Below are 22,140 nucleotides of genomic sequence, written 5' to 3' on the forward strand. Positions count from 1 at the left end.
TACACTTGCCGTGCGGGCACAATGTGATAAAGGTAAACCCCACACTACAAAAGTATATGCATGAAATATCCCCGCCCATTCTGTATTGTTAAGTGTTCCATCAAACCCCAAAACAGCATGAAGCCACCAAATAGACTTGATTCAGTCAGTTCAGTCAGTCAAGGGGTGTAGCCAAAACCAACTTTATTTTGGCTGTCTCCAGTCTTGCTTTGCCCTCAATGTAGGTCAACGGGGGAAATTCATTCACCAGATATTATTTTTTAAATCTCCAACTCTCCACTTCTAAAGTATGCACATGCCACTAGAGCCTCGGGCAAGCATAACATATATGAGCCTCACATACCGTGAGGCTTTTGCTGCTCTACTGAGCACAATGCTGGGATGGATTTAAATCATTATGACCTGGGCTGTATGCTTTATCAGAAGATTACATTCTTATTTTATGCATGGGAGATTAAGTATTGTGCCCAGAATCACAGAACACGCAGCTGACACCAAGACATAACCCTACTTCCCCAGTTCCAAAGCCCAGAGCTCTGCCCGTAATCACATCTCCTTGCTTCATCCTCAGAGTAAAAAACCCTCGGACAGTTTTGCAGCAAGCAACAAATGTTTTATGTCCTCTTTGAAGCCAAAACAAATACCTGGTAAAGTCAATCAACCGCTTTTTATTAAAGTCATATTGCGAGATACAAACACTGCCACTTACAATAATTTCAGGACCAATGATAACAATCCAAAACACGGCACAGCTACGTTCACACTAAATTGTAAAAGAAGGATGTTGTCTTAGTTTAAAAACAAAGTTACACAGCCAAAAGTCATTGGTAAAGCGAATAGCTCTCGCGTAGGCGAGACCTATTGGCTTTGCCAATGCTGGTTATACAGACGAGGGGCTAAGAACAACCATGACTGGGTCAGGGAAGACCTGTCCTTCAGCAACACTATTTTGGGTTGTGCCAACATCAAATACTCCCATTACTTCCTACTCAGACTCAAAGCCAAGAGACAGTCTCAGGATGAGGGTCAGCTTGACGCAGCCGGAGGACACTAGACTCCATCAGGGTCCCCAGGACTCTGAAGCAGGATCCCCACCATCATTTTCAACACTTCATATTGTACAATGTTAATTTGCACACGTCATCTGAGCACTATACATCATAGAAAAGAGATGGTGATTACAGTAGTGTTTTATCAATTTCCACAAATTGGAAAAATTACAAACGTCTTTCTTCCAAGATTAAGTAAATTCAAAAGTTTTCAGCCTCTGCCAAAAAAGGTTTAGTCCAGAGATTGGCTTGAGAATTCCAGAGATCTCTATGAGTAATTGTTCCTTAAAACAAAGGTTTTCCTTGATGGTACAAAAGCTGTATTTTTCTTTAGAAAGCCTGGGACATTGCAGCAATTTGCCTTCTGTACTGCGAAAGTGTTGAACAGAATTGTGGCATGAATAGTTGACCAGTGTAAACTGTACAATCTCCATTACGATTTGGTTTCTCAAATATCTAAGTAGAAGAGCCATTATTGGGGCCAATAACAAATAAGCTGCTCAATATATTCTCTAAAAGACCAAAAAAGTAGCTGTCTGTGACAAGACTAGAGCTGCACCTCAGTGATGAAGAACAAGGCTGACATAATATGGTCTTGACTAGAGCTGCACCTCAGTGATGAAGAACAAGGCTGACACAATATGGTCTTGTTTGTACTTTCCCTTGCAGAGGATTTGTTGCTTAGTATGTCAAGCAGAACTATTCCTATTGGAGCAGGACAAGGACTGATAAAATGGGACCGTCAGTGCCACAGTCTGCACAAAAAGGCAGGGTTGAAATAAGACACAGACTAATTATCATTTATTGATATCAATTCAACCAATTCCACGCATCCCCTTGTTTTCTTCAGTTGTTTTGCATTAAGAACAGGCTTGTTCATAGAACTGCTCTAGCACACTCCCATTTTAAACTGCCAAAGGGCACCGTTTTTCATGATAAAGCCTTACGTTACTTATTTTATTCTGTACGCTAACAGAAATTCAACTTTAGAGAGGTCGCTATCATTTTTTAACCCAAGTCTCATGGTCCGCTATTGGGCGTCAATACTGGGCAAAGGGGTTCTGAAAGTTTGAACACTACATAATGTCATCTCTGGTCACTGGTCCAACGCCGTGACAACTTTGTTATGAATCTTACGGTCAGGTTCTCGTCGCAACTGCAATCCGAGGAATTATTGTGTACCCCAGTGCAGTCCCCTCGTGAGAAGTCGTTTTGTACCATTAGAAGTAAGGAACATACCAGTTTGATAGGTTAATGGTTGTAAATCTTTGACATATTCAAAAACAGGAGTGAAAAGCAGGAAAGAAAGACTACCAGTCTCTATGGAGAAACAGGGAAAAAAAAGCAGGAAATATGAAAATTGTTTTAATTATGTGTACGGCAAGCAAGGCAAAAAATAAATAAAGTTAAATACATTTGTCTTAATTTTTACTTGTGGCATTTTGAAGACTGCCTGCCTTTGCGATACAGACTTTTCCCTCATAACTATTTGTTCTTAAGTCAGAGGAATAACAATCTAAATGCAAACTGAAAGTGTTTCCAAAATAAGTGACATTATGCGTGTTTTAGGAATATGTAGGAGATAAATTATGCAAATCAGCATTCCCCTTTCACCTATTGTTCATTTTGTGAAACAAACACCCCTTAGAGTACCCACCGTGCAGTGTTCTAGTACAGCAGCTTCTGAAGAGGGTAGTAGCTTGCCGGTGCTGCAGAATTCATTGTGATTGAGAGCACAGCTGGCTGCTGCAGCAAGGGGAAACCGATATCCTGCGCCAATGACACCGTGAATGCAGTTAGAGGCCTTAAATGCTTACGTGGGCTTATTTAATGGTTTTGTGGCTTTCATTTAAATAAACCAAGCAGTCTCTAATGCCGCCATTTTCAGCCCAGCCTGATCTATGTGACTAGTATATGGGCTAGGAATGCAGGAATTACATTTGGCATAAATAACGTAACTTTTTAGAATTAATACATATAACTTATTTTTATTTTTATTTCTTATATCGCGCAGGAATCAATCCCGTAAGGGTATCTCCGCGCTTTGCCAGCCAAAAACATTAACAGAGTCAGTGAGAGTGATTAATGGAACTGGAATGCTTCTCGGAAGAGGAGAGTTTTTAATGTCTTTCTAAAGGACAGATGGTTGGTGGTCATTCTCAAATCTGTTGGAAGCTTATTCCATAGAGCAGGGCCGACTGAGGAGAATGCTCGGTCTCCCTGTCTGGATTATTACACAAAAGATGAAGTGGTACAATGGTGAAGTGACAATGCACCTGCAGCAAAATATCTGAGTTTAACCTGGATTCTACGGGTTAGAATATACCATGTGGCTCATTCAATCTTTCATTTATATTAGGTAAAGGATAGGGGTACTAGAGAGTCAGGCAACAGTATCAGTAATCATAAGTCTTAGACTGTAGTGTGTGCTCTGCAAATGAAAAGTATTTGTTATGTTGTTGAGAACCTGACAACTGTAGGCCAACCAGACCGTAATAAGTATGGATCTACGCAGTGGGTGAGTTTTTCAAGATAAAATGTATTCCATACAATCAATTAAACACAGTGTCATGTCCAGCTGGTTCGGATGCCCAACAGCAACTGAAGCTTGCAGTTAGAACCCTCACCAGAGTCCGTTACACATGCAAGCCTTAACCTAGGTGTCCAAAGTCGGTGTCCAATGTCAGCGTCCCCTCCTTTACCCTTGGGTAGTTGGTAGGTCACTTGCTACTCTTTGTGATCCACCATCTATCCCCCGCACTTCCCTGGATTCCCCTACTTGCATGTGCCATATAAGGGGCGCAGTTGTTGATGGCACAAATGATGGATGTTCTAAAGGGATCACAGCTTGCTGCTTTTACCAAAACCTATCTATTCTAGAGCCCCAGTTCCCATATTCTCATGTGATATGCATACTCAAATACAATAAGTAGTAGCTTCTATAACATTAGCATGTTCCTATACTCTGTATAATGTATGCACTATCAAAGTGCAAATCTGCCATTCTGAAAAGACGACTTCCAATGTAGCTGCTTGGTTTTTACACTCCTATGCAACCCACGTTCTCTCTTTATTCTCAAATTCTACTTCATTCATATGTATCCATGCAATGGTCATGTTAAAGCAAAGCCATAGCACACATCAAATTTTAAATACAGACAAAAAAAAGTATATTATTATCTGTCTACATATCAGGTGCTACTACTGTTGCTTCATCTCAGCAATGGCAACTGAAAAAAGTACCTGGCTGCAGCTTCTTGCTTGCCATCATCCAGAGATCTCCAATGAATGTGGTCCCCGAACCCTAGAGAAAAAAAGAAGAAAAAAAGTCAAATCACTTATTTTACACTATGTGGAAATATTATCTCTGATTTTCAGTGTGCACATAATGATGCACTGTGGGTTAAGCATAAGCTCTCTACAGGGATGGTATTGTCCTGTTATCACGACACTAATATACCAGCATGTAAATGTCTCCAGGTGCGGTATCGTGATGTGCATACGTTTTACCCACATTGACAGGCATCAGGGTGTTTTCTGGATTGGTGAGGCGGTGTAATGGCTGCCTTTCTGCCAGCTCTTTGGAGAAGAAGAATGATGGAGAGTGACTCCAGCCTATCACCCCCATAACATAGGGATTAGGCCGATAGACAGGGACCTTGTTTTATAGATATAAGGGCATTTTCGTGCCATTTCCCTTAGAGTAAGGCTTATGAATTTAAGTGAGGGGTTAGATATATAAGTATTAGTCATGATTTACTCATTTGCTAACATGCCGATCTGTTTCTCGTGGAGCTATGCATATTATGGGCTCCGTAGGCCTTAAACGAGACAGACTCCATTTTGCTTTCTGCCCGGTAGCTCGAGAAGGCTTTCTAGGTGAAATGTAATGTTTTAGTTTCAAGCTGTTGTTCGCTTGGAGAGAACCGGTTCAGGCTGACCCTTATCGAAGGAATGTATTTTTCTCCACTCCGAAGACACAACTTCAGGCCGGCCGGCTGGGAAAGTGTCCTTGGTACGGGGAGGTACAAGAATTTGGTGGGCGGCAGGTTACTGGCCGTGAATTTCCATGAAGGAACGGGCTTTGATATTAGCGAAGGTGTTAGTCTTTGAGTCAGTTAGTCCGTAGGCGGCATCTAGCCGTTAGCATCTCTGCCATTATTCACTTTCATGGTGGACAAGTCGCCATCTTTGAAGTCGGAGAAAGATTTAAGACCGAGACTCTCTGAAGATAGACTGAACGAGAAGTGGCGCGGAGCGCACTGATATACAGAGAGAGAGAGAGACGGTAGTTAATTAACAGCAAGGTTCCGAGGTCCTGAGGGAGAGCAGACGAGATTGAGCCCAACTGTGCAGACGTGTACTTGTGACGGCTGAGGGTGACTGCAAAGCGAGCCAGGACCCAGAGACGAGACAGGAGCCTAGATGACTGCCGAGTCCCGATTTCCCATTAACCAGGTGAAGTCCAACCTATTCTTATAGTGCGTGCACCCTAATCTTTATCTTTTATTCCCTTTGCAAATGTAATGCTGCTTAGTATTGTGATTTATGTCCATTGTTAATAAATACCCTAATTCATATAGAATTATTGTGTACCTGGTGCTTATGTTCAATCTTGGTAAATGAGGCTCCTAGTTGAGTACTATTAAGACGAACGGATGAGAAATCCCGATCAAACGAATGGTAGCCAAATAAAGAGGGAGTGAGTGGACCTTTGATGTCATGAGCACGGAGTACATTACACAATCTGAACTCATATCCAAAGTTATTATGTTAGTTTTATCCTAAGTAGACTGTTGAGATATCATCCCAATAATGTTTCATAGGAATGTGGTCGTCGTTGATATGCGGCGTTAATGAGAACGGCAGGGGGGATACTGCCGCGTAAAGCCACCGGATTGTGGTATAAGACTAAATGAGAACGACAGGGGGGACACTGTCGCGGATGTTTCGCAGGATCGCGAACGCTGGAAAAGGGAGCATTGGGTTCTGCAGGCCCGTGTGTAGACACGCCGGATTGTGTGTCAGATCTGCCCTGGGGTAGAACGGTCTGGGTCGAGGCGACCGCGAGGCCAACTGATGTGAATAAGATATTGTAGAAAATCCATATATGTATATTGTCATTCCCCATTCTTAGGTGCGACCTGTATATTCATCTTTATATCTACTCAGTGTAAATACGATCTAAGAAGGGAAGGTGAGTACGTTTTGGCTGGGTCACAGGGGCCCCTGGGGGCTGATCCCATCTAAACAGAAAATCCAGCCATTACAGGCGGTCAATCCGCACTACTCACTACACTCGAAAGGCAGGTGGGAGTATGCAAATCAATTAAAATGCCCAGGACACACCTCGTGTGTCCAACAATGGGACCGCAAGGATAAGACTAGGGCCTTGACCGATCTGAAAGCCTGTATCGCTGTACCTTATAGGGGTCACCTGGTGGAGTACATTTATATCCATGTATGAATATACACTAGCCACTAAGGATGTGTTTACTTCTCAAACGTGAACCTTCAGGTTGATTGGGAAGAAACAAATACAATTGGTACTTTCAATTCTCAGTGGCCTGAACATTTCGGAGCTATAGACGGACATCGGAAGGTGTTCCCATTCAGTATACTACCTTAACTCTCCCTACTGGTTACAAACCTTAGCTGTCAAACACCATCCTTCCCCGGCACACCAAAAGTCCTATAAACTTCATGCACATCTAGTCCAGCTAGAAAGTCTCAGAACATGTCTGGATCGGAGCCTCGCTAATGAGAGCAGCGAGGATAGAATATACGTATCCAACACTCATTAGATCCTAACTTGGGATACACAATATTTTGGTCAAACTCTATGCTCTATGCAAAAACCACAGTTGGACAGAATGCTGAACAATTTCATACATTCACCCCAGTACAGAGATCTGGGCCTAAATCCATCGTTTATTTGCACTCCACACCACCCCAGTTCAGACATGGCCATATACAAATCAGTCTGACCCTGTGCCTCATGGAACAGTCCAGCCCGAACTGCCAAGCCATGCCTTCCTGGACCGGAAACAAGCTTCCAAGGACCGGTTTCTGGCATTCCAGCCGTCTTCAGCCCGGCTTGCTTGAATCCAGTGGTCTGGAGAGCATGGGACTCACGTCTGAGCATACCCATTCCACTCGAGGTGACAAATGCAAAAACCACAGTTGATGGACAGAATGCTGAACAATGTCATACATTCACCCCAGTACAGAGACCTGGGCCTAAATCCATCGTTTGCTCTAATCAACAAAATGATGTATGATAAAGGAAATAAATGAAGGTTTCCAATGACAGTCCTGGATTTTGAACTTTGTTTAAACCGCTTTACCCCTCCACCGCTGCAGCTTGATCACCAAACCATCCCAACATGCTACAATTGTATTCATTGGATAGATTTAGGATGCATTTGTATCACATTCTGCTACAAGCTGCCGACCCAAATGAATAAGATCTAAGGCGGATGTTTATATCCCTGTAGAAAAATTAAAAACTATAAAGTGATTATGTGACCCACGAAAAACAACCCAAGGTATAAGCTGATACAGGGTGTTAACATGGCTTGGTATACCAGTTGTACTACTGTAAAGTTAGATGACTGTACTCCTGCCTCATGGGATACTCTCTAGATGTCTGAACATGGGTCTAGTTACAGTACTAAGAAAAAAAAGCGTGTAACGTAAGCTCCATCGGGAGCCATGAAGCAGTCTTGAGCTTAGCCAAGGTGACTCGGAATACAACATAACAGATCAGGAATAAACAGGCAGACCAGCAAGATACATCAGCGGGCTGTAAGAGGCATCACAGCAGTATGCCACACTCCTTCCACCCTAAAAATAAGAAAAAAATCAGTACAGCTGAGTCCTTATTCTTTTACAGTGAAATATGTTTCAGCTATTTTGTTTTTTTAAACATAAGGACGTTTTGGAGCGGGAAGTTAAGCATGCTGCCATGACATTGCAGAAGAACTGCAGTACCTGAACGCTAGAACAGCTGCAGGACTTGAAGGCATCAAAGACTGTGCAAAGAAAACACTTTGTGTGTTGGAGCCAAAAAGCCAACTGGTCTAGCAACTTTGCCATTCATTAAAAACGACAATGACACATAATGGGGCTTTCTTTGGAGGCTGGCTGATGCAACACTGGAAAGAGACAGGCATGGCAAACAGTACTATACTATTAGAAACGATGACCCAGATTCTCAAAAGGCATTTTTGAGTACTTAATGTTGTACTCCAATAGTAATACTTCACATACTACAAAATGCAATCCACAAATCTATGACTGGCAAACTCGACCTCTCTCATATCTTTTCTGTGCAGAGATCTCCGCACACATAGATAAACAGGTTTGCTACTAAAAGTGGGAAGGACAAGGGGAAGTGGTGGAAAAATATGAAGTAATTCGAACTAAATGGGAGAGGGTTAGAGAAGGACAAACTAATATAAAAAAAAAAAAAATTAAAAAAAAAACACACCCAAGTAAGTGTAAGAACATTTCACAAAATACACTTTCAAGTCTGCTATAGCCCTAAAAGTGACTGCTCCAGCCCAGTCTTAGAGTAAATTAAGCAGAATTTAAGGCTATCCTCTGGTACTGGAACTCACCCTCATAGAAAACAATGCATCTTAAGTTTAAAAAGTCTAAACATTTTAAAAATCTGTTAAAAATATAACTTATACCCAAGTTTGTTTACAATTAAATAAAAGTAAAAGTGAGTGAGCAATTTTAATTTTTAAAGAATTGTGCAGAAAAAGGTACAGCAGTAATTTCATCTATTTAAATCAATTTATAAATATAAAGTTAAGTTTAGATGACAGGAAGTTTTACATTAATTTTTCTATTATTTTTAATTAATTTTATTAAATGTCCATATATTTTCCTATGGTGAGATCTATGTCGCAGTGGCAGAGATCTGCACAAACAGGTGGAAAAGTACACGTGTAAATTCAGTCGTAGAAGTCTCCAACTCCTTAGCCACGGGGGAGCTGATACTGAAGTCAGTATTTTAAAAACATCTTTACTAACAGAAAATGCTTCCATAAAGATGGTATAATATACTCAGCAGTGGATTAGCATATACAAAACCATAGTAGCGTTTCCCATGTACAGTTCCCGCAGTTCACTGTTGTCCCCAAGGCGATCTCTTTCGATCCAGTAATTGCTTGCACTCTGTTGGTTGGTGCTTCTCAATCGGTCAACACATCCCCCCTGTAGGCCATCCAGTCCCCCCAGATCTTTTCCCATTTCCGTAGGCACCCTCTACTCTGGTACACAGCGTGCTCCGCCTTTTGACACCAGTCTAGATCCTTTTACCAGCCCTCCACAGATGGGACCTCACCAGTGCCCCATAGTCGAGTAATAATACATTTTTCCACTACACCTGCTAATGCGAGCCAAATTCTATAGAATACGACACGCGCTGAGAGTTACCCTAGGGGATAAATATCTCGAACCCCCAGAACTACTAGCCTTAAACACCATTCAGGGAAAATCCCCAATACGAACAGTATCTACAATTTATAACTTATCCATGTCATATAGAGCGATCCATTACATCAAGGCCCTTTTAGCATGGCAACAGGACTTGAATATAGTAATAGCTGACACTATGTGGATTTACTGCTGCACCAGCACCCAATGTATGTCACTTAATGGGAGGCATAGATTTATACACTTTAAATACCTCAATAGGGTATATTACACCCCAGAGAGACTGCACAGAAACTAACTACGGGAAGACCCCACCCAGCCTGCGACCGCTGAGCAGCACAAATAGCCGATTTCCTCCATTTAGCCTGGACTTGCCCTGGTATCTTTGCTTTCTGGGTTTCAGTCGTCCAAGAACTTGGACAAATTACTAAGCTAGCCCTAGGTTCCGACCCAGCGTTAGCCTTATTAGGCTACTCTAAATTAATACCCAAAGGGGTCCGACGTCTGATTGATATGGGACTGCTGGAGGGTATTGTTGGGTTTCATTCGCATTGCCTGTTGCTCGAAATAATTGCTGCCTGCTTAAAAATCATAGCGCTCTATTGGCAGTGTAGCGCTCGATTGCTCATTTGTGCATTTTGGTCTGATTTGGCTTCACTCGCATTGCCTGTTGCTCGAAAGAACTGCTGCCTGCTGAAATTTCATAGCGGTCTATTGCCCGTGTAGCGCTCGATTGCTCATTTGTGCATTTAATTATTGTTGCCTTGTTGTCCCGGTGCCACTGCCCACAGCGTGATCCCACTTTGTGCCCCCAGCCTGTTTCGGTTTTGCTTTTGCTGCCATCCATTTTGTTTGGTGTGCCTCGGAGCCCGTCCTCTCCACCCCGCTCCCGCCTCCCAGCTGCTCATCCCTCGCTCCGCCCCCCCCCCCACTATCCACTTATGTCAGAACAGCTGGCGCGCAGCGTTCACGCCAAAGGTAAGCCTGTCTACGCCCGTCCGCGCCTGGACCGCGCCCGACCCCCACAAAATCCACTCCACCCGCATAACGTACGACGCCGCATCCCTCTCAGCCCTTAACCCTGGCCGAACACCAAACTGCTACCAAGACTCCCCGGAACACACCCATGGACCCTTCACCTGCCACTCCTGCAAGTTCGACTGCATCAGGACCCACACCAAATCCATAAACCTCAAACAGAGCTCCGACACTAACCACCTGAAGTGCATCCTACTCAAGACCCGCTCGGTCCACAGTCACGCCATTGAACTTTGGAACCTACTCGACACCACATTGCCGGACGTCGCCTTTCTTACAGAAATCTGGATGAACGCCTCATCAACGCCCAACATCGCCATAGCCATCCCGGCCGGCTACAAAATTATCCGAAAGGACCTCATCAACCAAACAGGAGGAGGCATTGCCATTGTCCATAAGAATACCATCCGCATCACGACCAGTTCCGACGATCACCTTGCAGCCGCCGAACACCTTCACTTCCAGATCCACACCGACCCCAAGACCATACTCAGAGGCACCCTCATCTACAGGCCACCAGGACCCCGCACACAATTCAGCGAAGGCATCACCGACTTCATCAGCCCACACGCCCTCCGAGGACTACATTCTACTGGGAGACCTCAACTTCCACTTGGAAAAGAACAACGACAGCAACACCACCACCCTTCTTGACAACCTCGCCAATCTCGACTCAAACAACTAGTAAACACCCCCACCCACTACGCCGGGCACACACTCGACCCAATCTTCACTTCCAGCAAGCACATCTCCTTCAATCACACCACAGCTCTCCATTGGACAGACCACAGCTGCGTTCACTTCAACTACAAAAAGACTACGACCCACAACCACCCACAACCAATCCCCCGCAGAAACTGGAACAATATTACCACCGACCAACTCTTCACATCGCTTCACCAAAACCCTCCTGTAAAATCATCGGACCCAAACCTTGCAGCCACCAACCTCACACAATGGATCACCCATAGCGCCGACGAATTAGCACCCTTGAAAAAACATCAAATAAAGCAAGGTAGCAAAAAAAAACCCTGGTTCAACGAGGACCTTAAGAAATCCAAGAAGTTCTGTCGCACCCTCGAGAAAGCCTGGAGAAAAAACCCAACCACTGACAACCTGGCCACCTTCAAGAACGCCACCCGCAAACACCACCAACTGATCCGATCCACCAAGAAATCAGCATTCAAGGATCGACTCGACAACAACGCCCACAACAGCAAGGAACTATTCAACATAGTCAAAGAATTTACTAACCCCACCGCCGGCACCAACGACATCACTCCCTCCCAAGACCTCTGCGACTCCCTAGCCTCATTCTTCCACAAAAAAAAAAATAAAAAAAATAAATAAATAAAAAAAAAAAAAAAAAAAAAAAAAAAAAAAAATCGCTGACATACAGCTTTGAAAACCAGTCCGGAGACCAGTCCACCCCACCCACCTCCGAACTAAAACCCCCCTCCAACAACCTTTACGCCTGGAATACAATCACCACTGAAGACACCATCCGCCTGATGAACTCCATCCACTCAGGATCGCCGACCGACCCTTGTCCCCACCACATTTTCAACAAAGCAGACTCAATCATCGCACCCCATCTCCGAGAAGTCATCAACTGCTCCCTCAACTCCACTACCTTCCCGGAAAGCTGGAAACATGCCGAACTCAGCGCCCTTCTGAAGAAACCCACAGCAGACCCCACTGAACTTAAAAACTACTGCCCCATCTCACTCCTCCCATTCCCTGCCAAAGTCATTGAGAAAGCCGTCAGTCAGCTCGCCGCCTTCCTCTAATCCAACAAATCCCTCGACCCTTCACAGTCCGGCTTCCGAGCCAAACACAGCACCGAGACCGCCCTCATCGCAGCAACAGACTACATTCGCACAATATTGGACAACGGAGAAACAGCTGCCCTCATCCTACTTGACCTCTCCGCAGCCTTCGACACAGTCTGTCATAGCACCCTTATACAACGCCTCAGCAACGTCGGAATACAAGGAAAAGCATTGAACTGGATCATCTCGTTCCTCGACGGAAGAACCCAGAGAGTCCGCCTCCGTCCTTTTAGATCAGAGGCCACCGAAGTCATCTGCGGCGTACCACAAGGATCATCACTCAGTCCCACCCTCTTCAACGTATACATGAGTCCCCTCGCATCCATCGCGCGCCAACACAACCTCAACATCATCTCCTACGCAGAGTACACTCAGCTGATCCTATCCCTCACCAAAGACCCAAACACCGCAAAAACAAACCTACACGAAGGGATGAAAGAAGTAGCCGAGTGGATGAATAACAGCCGTTTAAAACTGAACTCGGACAAAACGGAAGTCCTCATCTTAGGTTCATCCCCCTCCGCCTGGGACGACTCATGGTGGCCACCGGCCCTAGGAAACGCACCCATACCTACGGACCACGCACGTAACCTGGGCTTCATCCTGGACTCCTCCCTTTCGATGACCAGACAAGTCAACGCCGTCTCATCATCATGCTTCAACATCCTACGCATGCTCAAAAAAAATCTTCCGCTGGATCCCCAACGAAACTAGAAAGACAGTCACCCACGCACTGGTCACAAGCCGACTAGACTACGGAAACACCCTTTACGCCGGAACCACAGCCAAACTACAGAAAAAACTCCAACGCATCCAAAACGCCTCAGTCAGACTCATACTAGACATCCCCCGCCAAGGTCACATTTCCGGCCACCTGAAAGACCTCCACTGGCTCCCCGTCAACAAGAGAATAACGTTCCGTCTCCTCACCCACGCACACAAAGCCCTCTACGACCTAGGACCCGAATGCCTCAACACGCGCCTGTCCTTTTACACCCCCACCCGCCAACTTCGATCGTCCAATCAAGCCCTCGCCGCAATCCCACGCATCCATAGATCCACCATGCGGGGGGGAAGATCCTTTTCCTACTTCGCGGCCAAACCCTGGAATTCTCTCACCACCCACCTCCGCCTTACACAGAACCGTCTCTCCTTCAGAAAACAACTAAAAACCTGGATATTTGAGAAGTAAAGTACCCCCCCCCCCCCTCAAGCTCCTTGAGACCCTCTGGGTGAGTAGTGAGCTATACAAATGTTAAACTTCAACGATCACTCAATGGACGCGAGACATGACATACTGTAGTAGTACACAGACTGAACTTTTCAGCTAATTACTCCCCTCACAAAATAGACCTAAAAACTTCTGGGAATTATACAAAACTTACCCATCCACCACAGCTAGCGACGTAAACGTGGCACCGGACTGAACACAGGACACGATCATGCAGTTATTTACATCAACTGCTAACCACTCTGCAGAGGTAACCACTTAACCCCCAGCTTAATACAGCTATAACATGATGACTTAACAGTCAGGAACGCAAGGGATGTGGGAGTGCCTCTAGGGATGTCTAAATTTAAGCCATGATGACTAGATGTTTATTTGGTCTACAACAGTCACCTACTGTCTTCTCTCTGTATAATGTGTGAAATGTACAATGCAACCTTGTTATACTGAGTCTCATTGTTGTCTGTTCTAAGAAAATCAATAAAATAAATTAAAAAATAAAACTGTGGCCCATTTGTGCCATACCACATCTCTAGTCACTCCTAAGATACGCCACCAAGTGTCTATCCGTACTGTGGTGCCCACCACTTCGGACATCACCTGGGCTATTGTTTCCCAGTACCTTTGTATCCTAGGGCATGCTCACAAGATATGAAAGAATGCCCCGGACTCATCACAGCCATGCATACATTTAATCGGACTCACAATAACCAATGCGGTACTGCACTGTCCTAGGAACATATGACCGATGGAGAAATCAGAGCTGAACAAAGCAAAATCATGCCCTGATCGCCATTTCTCTATGGGTTTGTAGAGCCTCTGCCCAGTCGTCATCCTAGACGAGGACAAGATCTGACTTACATGCCTCTCGTAATGGCCCCGGGGGATCCGTGTGTTATTTATCAGTTTTTTATACGCAAGTGAAATGACCTTGTCGATCACTGGGTCAAGAAAAAGCCTATCTTCCAGCGGAGCATATTCTGGCAATTGGTCTCTCTCCTTCAAATGGCAGTGTACTGCATGTCGCAGCTTTACATATCGCAAAAATTGACCCTCCCCCATCCAATATTCCGATTGCATGGCAGCAAAGTCAAGCATCTTCCCCTTTTTCCTAACATCGCCCAGGAGATCTATACCAATGTTACTCCAGCCACAGAAGTCCTGTAAGCGCACAGTTTCCTTCATAAAATCCCCTTCCCATAATGGGATTCGCTCTGAGTTTGGCTTCCAACCCAGTCATCTTGGTTGCAGTGTGGCAGAAAGCAACCACTGCCTCCGTGTTAGGTGGGAGGATTGAACTGCCCCTTCGTTTCTTGTAGAGAGCCGAGAGATAGCTGCCCCTTCCCTGGGCCATACGGTCCACACAAGTATATATTAAGGAGTAAATCCCCACTCAGAAAAGCCTGAGGAACATAAAAAGTGGAGATTTACACCTATGTGTAGGGCTAGATCCACTATGCATACAAGCTTACCTTGGTAAATCAGTCCCTATGTCTAGAGTTTAGAACTAGCAAAACCATACAGAACAAGAAAATCTAAAAATTAACACCACTGGCTTTTACATCCTTATTCGTCAAAACCTGCCAAAAGAAATCTCTTCCTGCAAGTAATCGGAAATGCAAACTAGGGCAGGAGGACATCAAACCCCTTTTCAAGTGAAAGAAATGGAAGAGGTTACTCAGATTTATATTAAAAACCTACAGGGGTTTACAAAAAAACATAATTACAATTAGCATGATTATATTTCATGTTATCATGAACGGCACAAAGGAAAGCTAAAATCTGATAAGCTTATGGACACTGGGTTTTAGGCATCCTTCCTGGCAGATCTAGCCAGTTAAGAAGGAAGCTACCTTTCTCAAGTTAACCGCCACCATAGCGTAGGACAGATTACTTTTTAAAAGCACGTAGCAGTACTTTGTAGCATGCTCATTACTTTTGTCCGTAATGAATAGCCACTGGCCGAAACTTTAAATCAAATCTGAAACTGGACTATTCTCGTTAAAAGTGCCTCCCGCCTTAGTCATTGTATGAGATCGCATACGGTTTCCTTCTAGACAATGACATTTCTCAAGAAACTGGAACAGTCTGACCTACACATGGAGCTCGTTGTGTGATGAATGCCAAAGGCCAGGTGCTTATACAATGCAGGGTGTGTACTTGTATGTGCAAGGCACCCACACCCATCTGTCCATGGCCCTTTATACGTAGACTTCTTCTATCCTGTGGCATGATCCCCGCCAGTGCTGCATCACAGATGCAAGTGCTGCAAGGTCTTTCAGAAGTATATGGGTCTTTACTAAGTTAGGACCATTTACATTGCCCACCACCTCTCAGAAACCAATGGGACTGAGCAATGGATAGCACACTGCCCATTGTGGCACCACAAACTCTTGCCAGCAGTTTTCAAAGTGCAATACAATGAAGGATAAAGAGGGGGAGTGAGTGTTTTAACGCAAGCAAATCCACTCCCACAAATTGGTTTCTTCAATGGAAGGCTAGGCCTAGAAATACGGTGATGCGGAACCACCAGGCAGCCCTAGCCCATTCTAGTCCCCTGCAAACCGGCAGAACTGTTGCTCTTCTCATCTGGATAGGATAGCCCATATTAATGGTCCGCTGCCGACATCTTGGAGACTTGTTGGTCACAAGCTTGGCTGGGCCAACTCAGCTTTTCACTCTTCCAGGGTAGCATTACATTTGAGTACAGTAACACCTGCTACATGAACAAGCCCCCTACGAACACCACTGCGACAAGAGGCACTGAAAATACCATGAAACATGCAGGAAAGAAACACCGTCTATGAAGAGACAAAACAAACTGGACTGCTGCCCACCACTTTGCTTCCACTGTGCTAGTAATCAGCAATAGCATGCCACAGTAGAACAAACACAGTCACCCTGTTTTGAAACAGATAATGCTGGTCCCACTTCAGCATACATGCAGGACAGGTATGATGATGTGAGACCAAAAATTGTTTTTTGGTCTCAAAAAGCACACACTGCCACAGTAGTTCCTGGAACTGAACAAAACTACTTTGTGTGCCGATATGCTCCTTGTGAAAGAGCAGAATGCTGTCACTCACAGTGAAGCCAGGGGAGAGGGAGAATTTTAATAAAAACAAAAAATGATCACAGTCTACGCCAGATCAAATTAGGGGACCAATTATTAAAGAAAGTCTCAAAAGTGCACCCATGATATATGTTCTTGCATTAAGTGCAGCTAGACTGCTTTCGTGAATTCCCAAGAATTTACAGAAGTAGGACAAGAAATAGTACTCTTTAAAAATATATGTGTAAACTGCATTTTAGCATGAACAAATAGCATTTGTAAATTTGCTCATGCAAAAATCTGAGTGTTTGCAAGTTCTCTTTCCCTCCAACCACTTTTTTCTAGGTCTGGGCATAGCTCGCAGAGTTTTACTATGTGGAACTCCGCGAAGTTACAAAAAAACTCCACGAAGTTCCACGAGTGGCGGACTAAAGTACAAACTGCAGTTTGTGCTGGTATTTCTGCAGCTCGGGTCGAAATTCGACCCGAGCTGTAGCTCGCGAACTTACCGCTCGCAATAGCGAGCGGGGAAAAAAACACTGCTGCACATCACGAAGCAGAGTTTTCTGCACTTTGCGAGCTCCGCGGAGTGCAGAAAACTCTGCGAATAGAGCAAAGTTCACCGCCCAGGCCTACTTCCCCCCCCCCCCCTCCAACACTGGAAGAAGGTTTACGTCTGCCATTGTGTGGAGTTAAATTTCCAACATTTCTCAGTATGGGAAAAGATTTGTTGAAAACCCTTAAAACATGCAAGTTAGTAGGTTTGCACAGACTCAAAAGGAAATTCTAACCCTATTGCTTACTACTACCTTCAGCCCCAGTATGTCGATCTGCGGAAACGTGGCAACATAAGGGGATTGCAAGTATTCAAACACTATTATGGTATAAGCCCTGGCATAATCAGAGAGGCTATATCACATATCTTTTATAATGAGATTGCTCCCATGATTTGTCTCTCCGCTGCATGGCACCAAAGGGACACATGGATTTTGTACAGGACAAGTAGATTTATGTTGCAACCCACCCCATGGACAAGTAGATATTTTATTAAATTCCATACCCCTAAAAATGTGAGTCAATAATGCTCCCACATTGCTTCTGGGCATCATGGAACTCATGTAACAAAGTGTGAGCATTTTGCCATGGCTTATGCTTACTTTGGAAAGTAAGCCCAGACAGTTTTGTACCCGGGAGCCAGCCTGAGAAACCACCCCTACCTTACTCACACATCTTCTACAGTAGTGCTTGAAGAGATGATGGCTATATTCTCTATACCCAGTCGATTTACCAGCGGGAGATACAGCTTCTCAAACCAGTAATGGGTGCAAGAGTCTATACTGCTGCAAGTAGATAGAGGAAATGAGGTGCATGGCTAAGGGTTCATCCCCCACATGCATCAAGCATTTTTGGAGTCGCAAACGGTGAGATTCCTTAAAATCGGCCGTTTGCGATTCCAAAAATGCTTTTTGGAATGCATCAAGCATTTTTAGAAATCGCAACATTTTTGCGATTTCTAAAAATGCGATTGCTTTTAAGAAATCGCAAATTTGCGATTTCTTAAAAGCAATGCATGATTACTTTAAAAATTGCGAAATCGCAATTAGGGGGTCAAATTTACCGAGTGGTTGAACCACTCGGTAAATTTGCGATTCCAAAAATGCTTTTTGGAATGCATCAAGCATTTTTAGAAATCGCAACATTTTTGCGATTTCTAAAAATGCGATTGCTTTTAAGAAATCGCAAATTTGCGATTTCTTAAAAGCAATGCATGATTACTTTAAAAATTGCGAAATCGCAATTAGGGGGTCAAATTTACCGAGTGGTTGAACCACTCGGTAAATTTGCAAAAAGTGTTTAAAATGCTGAAAAAATTCATTTTTTCAACATTCATGTTACGGACACACATGTCCTTAGGACATGTGTGTGTGAAACATGATGCGAAAAATACATTTCAGGGGTGCATGGGGGGTCCTTTGGACCCCCCCCTGCACCCATGAAATGCATTAACAAATTGCGATTTTCAAAGTGAAAATCGCAATTTGCTAATGCCTTCCCATTGCTTCCTATGGGCCTTTTGGCCCATAGGAACCAATGGGAATAGCGAATTTGCAAATTGTATTTCGGTAATTTATGCGATTCGGTAAAAAATGCGATTTTTACCGAATGGCATAAATTTACCGAAAATATTCATGCATCCAGTTTTGAGAATTCTAAATTGCGAATCGCTATTTTTCGCAATTTAGAATTTGCAAACACCCGGGATGATGCATGTGGGGGATATGCTGCTAAGTATTTCATCTGTAGAGGCCATTCGGGTAGGCAAAAGTAAACATTCTGTTGGGCAGAGAGAGGCTAAAAGAATATCCCATTCATTAGGGGTTCCCTGGTAAAAGATCACACACTGCTGTGATGCCTTAACTTCTTTTTCAATTTCTCAAGCAGACAACATCAATAGGATTCTTTGACTCAAACTGCAATGCCTGGAGCGACTGCCCATTATATTCTAAATACTCAAGCCCTGGCTATTGCTCTGTACAAAAAACAATGAGTCGTTCACTGTTAGCTTTAGAAAGCCAGTAGTAGCAATAGACTTCTTGCTCAGTCCGAGCTCTTTATGACTGGTTTAAGGGATATTCTGTTAAGTCCTTGAAGCATGTGATCCGTTTTTGGGTCATTTTTACCAAATCTGATTTGAGTTTTCTATGATGATTTAGTATGAGGGCCTTATTCAGTGGTCTACATAGTTAGAATCACCATGAGAGACTGCTAAGCATCTCGCAAGACTACTTTTTGGCTAGTGAGTCTTGGTCCGGGTGGTTTAAATGTATGCATTGGGCACGTTTCACTAGAGGAAGGAGGCTAGTGCAAGTAGACTGGTGGATTCAAAAAGTAATCTATTCAATCACTCACCCGGCAATCCATGTGTGCACACAATCTCTTATTTACCAACCCATTCTTGTATCCATTGACTGATTATCAGATTCGCCCACTCACCACACCACCTAACTTACCATCCACAGAAGAGGCACGTTCACGTGAAAGAAAAACACAAACTGGCATTGCCAATGCTTTTTCTCGATGCAGACCACAACGCCGGTCGTGTTTTATGTTGCAGTGCGAGGACACATGGCCTTGCCGAGAGGGTATAGGAAGGATGCTGTTCGCTTGGATTGGATGACTGCGAACCAACCTCTTTCTTCGCTGGTCAGGTCTCCGAGTTTATGTCAAGGAATTCAATACAAAGGATGTGATGTTTACTTTTTAAGCTGCTTTTACAAGTGACTGCACAACACAAGCGCGTGTCCCCGCCGCCCCCTGGCTCTGGATTGCTGCAGTGCTGTGCTCAGCTCCCCGTGGCCTTGAGTGTCTCTCAGGACGCGCTCCTCTGCAGACACCGCCGCTGGGAAGGAACCCTGCAAGTTCAAGGGCACGAGACCCGACCTCCCACGACACCTACTTTTACATGATGACGTTTTTTAGCCCCCTTAACATTATATTCTTCTGACTAAACTGTACTTGGGCAATGTCCCTCAATAAATTTAACAATACCTCCACAACTGCCCTCATTTGGGTGACTCCATGCTCGCATTTTAGCATGCGCGCGGACGGTAAACAAATACACAAGTAAATAAAAAAGCCTTGCTTACCCCTCCCGAGCGACTCTCTGCTTGAGGAGAAGGATGATGATGATGAGGAGGAGGATGATGATGAGGAGGAGTCGGCGGCGGCTGCAGGGCGCAGGCAGGGCAGGAGGAACAGGGCCAGGGTCTGCAGCAGGCAGAGAGAGGGCAGGGCAGCCCCGCGCAGCTTCATGGCAACAACAGCACAAGCAGCGTCCGGCTCCGGCAGCTCCTGCAACTTCAATGAGAGAGCATTCCTCTGCCTCGCGGCCGGGCCGGGGAATTTTTTTTTAACTGTAGAAGGAAGTGAGGTTGACGGATGTGGGCGGGGCCAGCGTGTCCTGCTTTCGAATGCCAAAATAACAGCCTAGTTTACCAGGCTAGTGAGAGTCTCAGTGCTGCCGGGTGGCTTTGGGTGCGGGACGATTAGCAGGACCACCGAGGGGGCCGCCGCAAGATGTGGAAGGGGCGGCCAGAGGTGTTTGCCCCATGCCCCCTGCCCTCAAGCGCCTCACGCCGCCAATACACCTAAACTCCAAAGTAGAGAAGAGAGGGGCAACTAATGGCACTATCCCCGCACGGGGGCGCTGCATCGGCAGATTTATTTGAGGCGGATTGTTGGGGTTTCTGTCTCTAATCTGCCTGACATACATTAGCAGTATGGCATCCCGCCCCTCTGACACTTGGCAATGGCGTAGCTCAGACGTCCCCCGAGTACGGGATCGAGGGGGGTCCTGATTGTCAACGTTTGACAGTGAGGAAGAGGGAGATTTAGAAAAAATAAATTAAGGGATTGTATTTTCTCCATGGACTTCTATTGTACTTAAGTGAGGGCAATTCCAGGCGGGTTAAAAAAAGAGTTTCTTTTTTTCATATTTTATATAGCGCGAACTCGACCCGAAGGTATTGGAGCGCTTTACATGAGCCCCGCATTTACATTACACATTCAGGCACGGGGAGATTAACTGCCAGATTCATCAAAGACCCGTTTTCCGAGTCTTTAATAGCGATTCATAAGGAATCGCTATTACAGACTCGCAAAACGGGATTCATGTAGGAATCGCAAAATAAAATGCGATTCCTACACATTCCTTATTTGCAATTAGCAAATTGCTAATCGCAAATAAGGAATAACTCCCCATTCATTCCTATGGGCCTTGCTAATCGCAAATAAGGATGCGATTTCAAGGGTGCTAGGGGTGTCCAAAGGACACCCTGTAGCACCCCTGAAATGTAATCTACATTGGTGTTGCGCACACACATGTCCAAAGGACGTGTGTGTGCAACATGCAACTTAGAAAAATGCATTTAAAAGCATTTTTCTAAGTTTTCGCTTTTTACCACGAGGTTTGACCTCGCCGTAAACAGCGGCCCGAAATTGCGAATTCTCAATTTATAAATGGTTAATGAATTGCATTTAAGGAATCTCAAATAGAGATTCCTTAAATGTAATTCCTCGCAATTTAGCGAAATCGCATTTACCGATTTTTGCATTTGGGATGATGAATCCCAAATGCAAAAATTACGCTCGCAAAGGGCCAGATTCTCAGAATCTGGCCTTTTGCAAGCGCAATTAAGCTTCATGAATCTGGCTGTAAGTGATTTGCCCAGAATCACAGGATGTGGACGCAACCTTGAAGCTCGAACCCTGGTCTTTTTTTTTAAAGTTGAAAATGCTTTATTGAATTTATATGGAGAGACAAATATAATGTAAACACAATGGGGCATATGCATCAACATTCGGTAATACACACGTCGGTAATAGCGAAAAATAACGAATCGTAATTAAGGACATGCAAACCGCGATGCATCAAACAAATCGGTAAACATTACCGATTCGGTAAAAATCGCTATTAAATTGCGAAAGTACGCC

The 22,140-nt window shown here is 44.5% G+C and overlaps 1 protein-coding gene across 1 annotated transcript in view; it reads right to left on the minus strand.

The window, feature by feature from the left end:
* TXNDC12 (thioredoxin domain containing 12) overlaps window positions 1–20,570 on the minus strand; it is a 115,324-nt gene extending 94,754 nt beyond the window's left edge. Inside the window, exons 1-2 of the mRNA XM_086952437.1 lie at window positions 20,295–20,570; window positions 4,293–4,353 (exon numbers count right to left, since the gene is read on the minus strand). Coding sequence (XP_086808563.1) covers window positions 4,293–4,353; window positions 20,295–20,460 — 227 coding nt within the window. The 5' untranslated portion in view covers window positions 20,461–20,570. The remainder of the gene's footprint in view (window positions 1–4,292; window positions 4,354–20,294) is intronic.
* Window positions 20,571–22,140: the final 1,570 nt, after the last annotated feature.

Source organism: Lissotriton vulgaris, chromosome 1_1, assembly GCF_964263255.1.
Source record: "Lissotriton vulgaris chromosome 1_1, aLisVul1.2, whole genome shotgun sequence".
Taxonomy (NCBI): Eukaryota; Metazoa; Chordata; class Amphibia; order Caudata; family Salamandridae; genus Lissotriton; species Lissotriton vulgaris.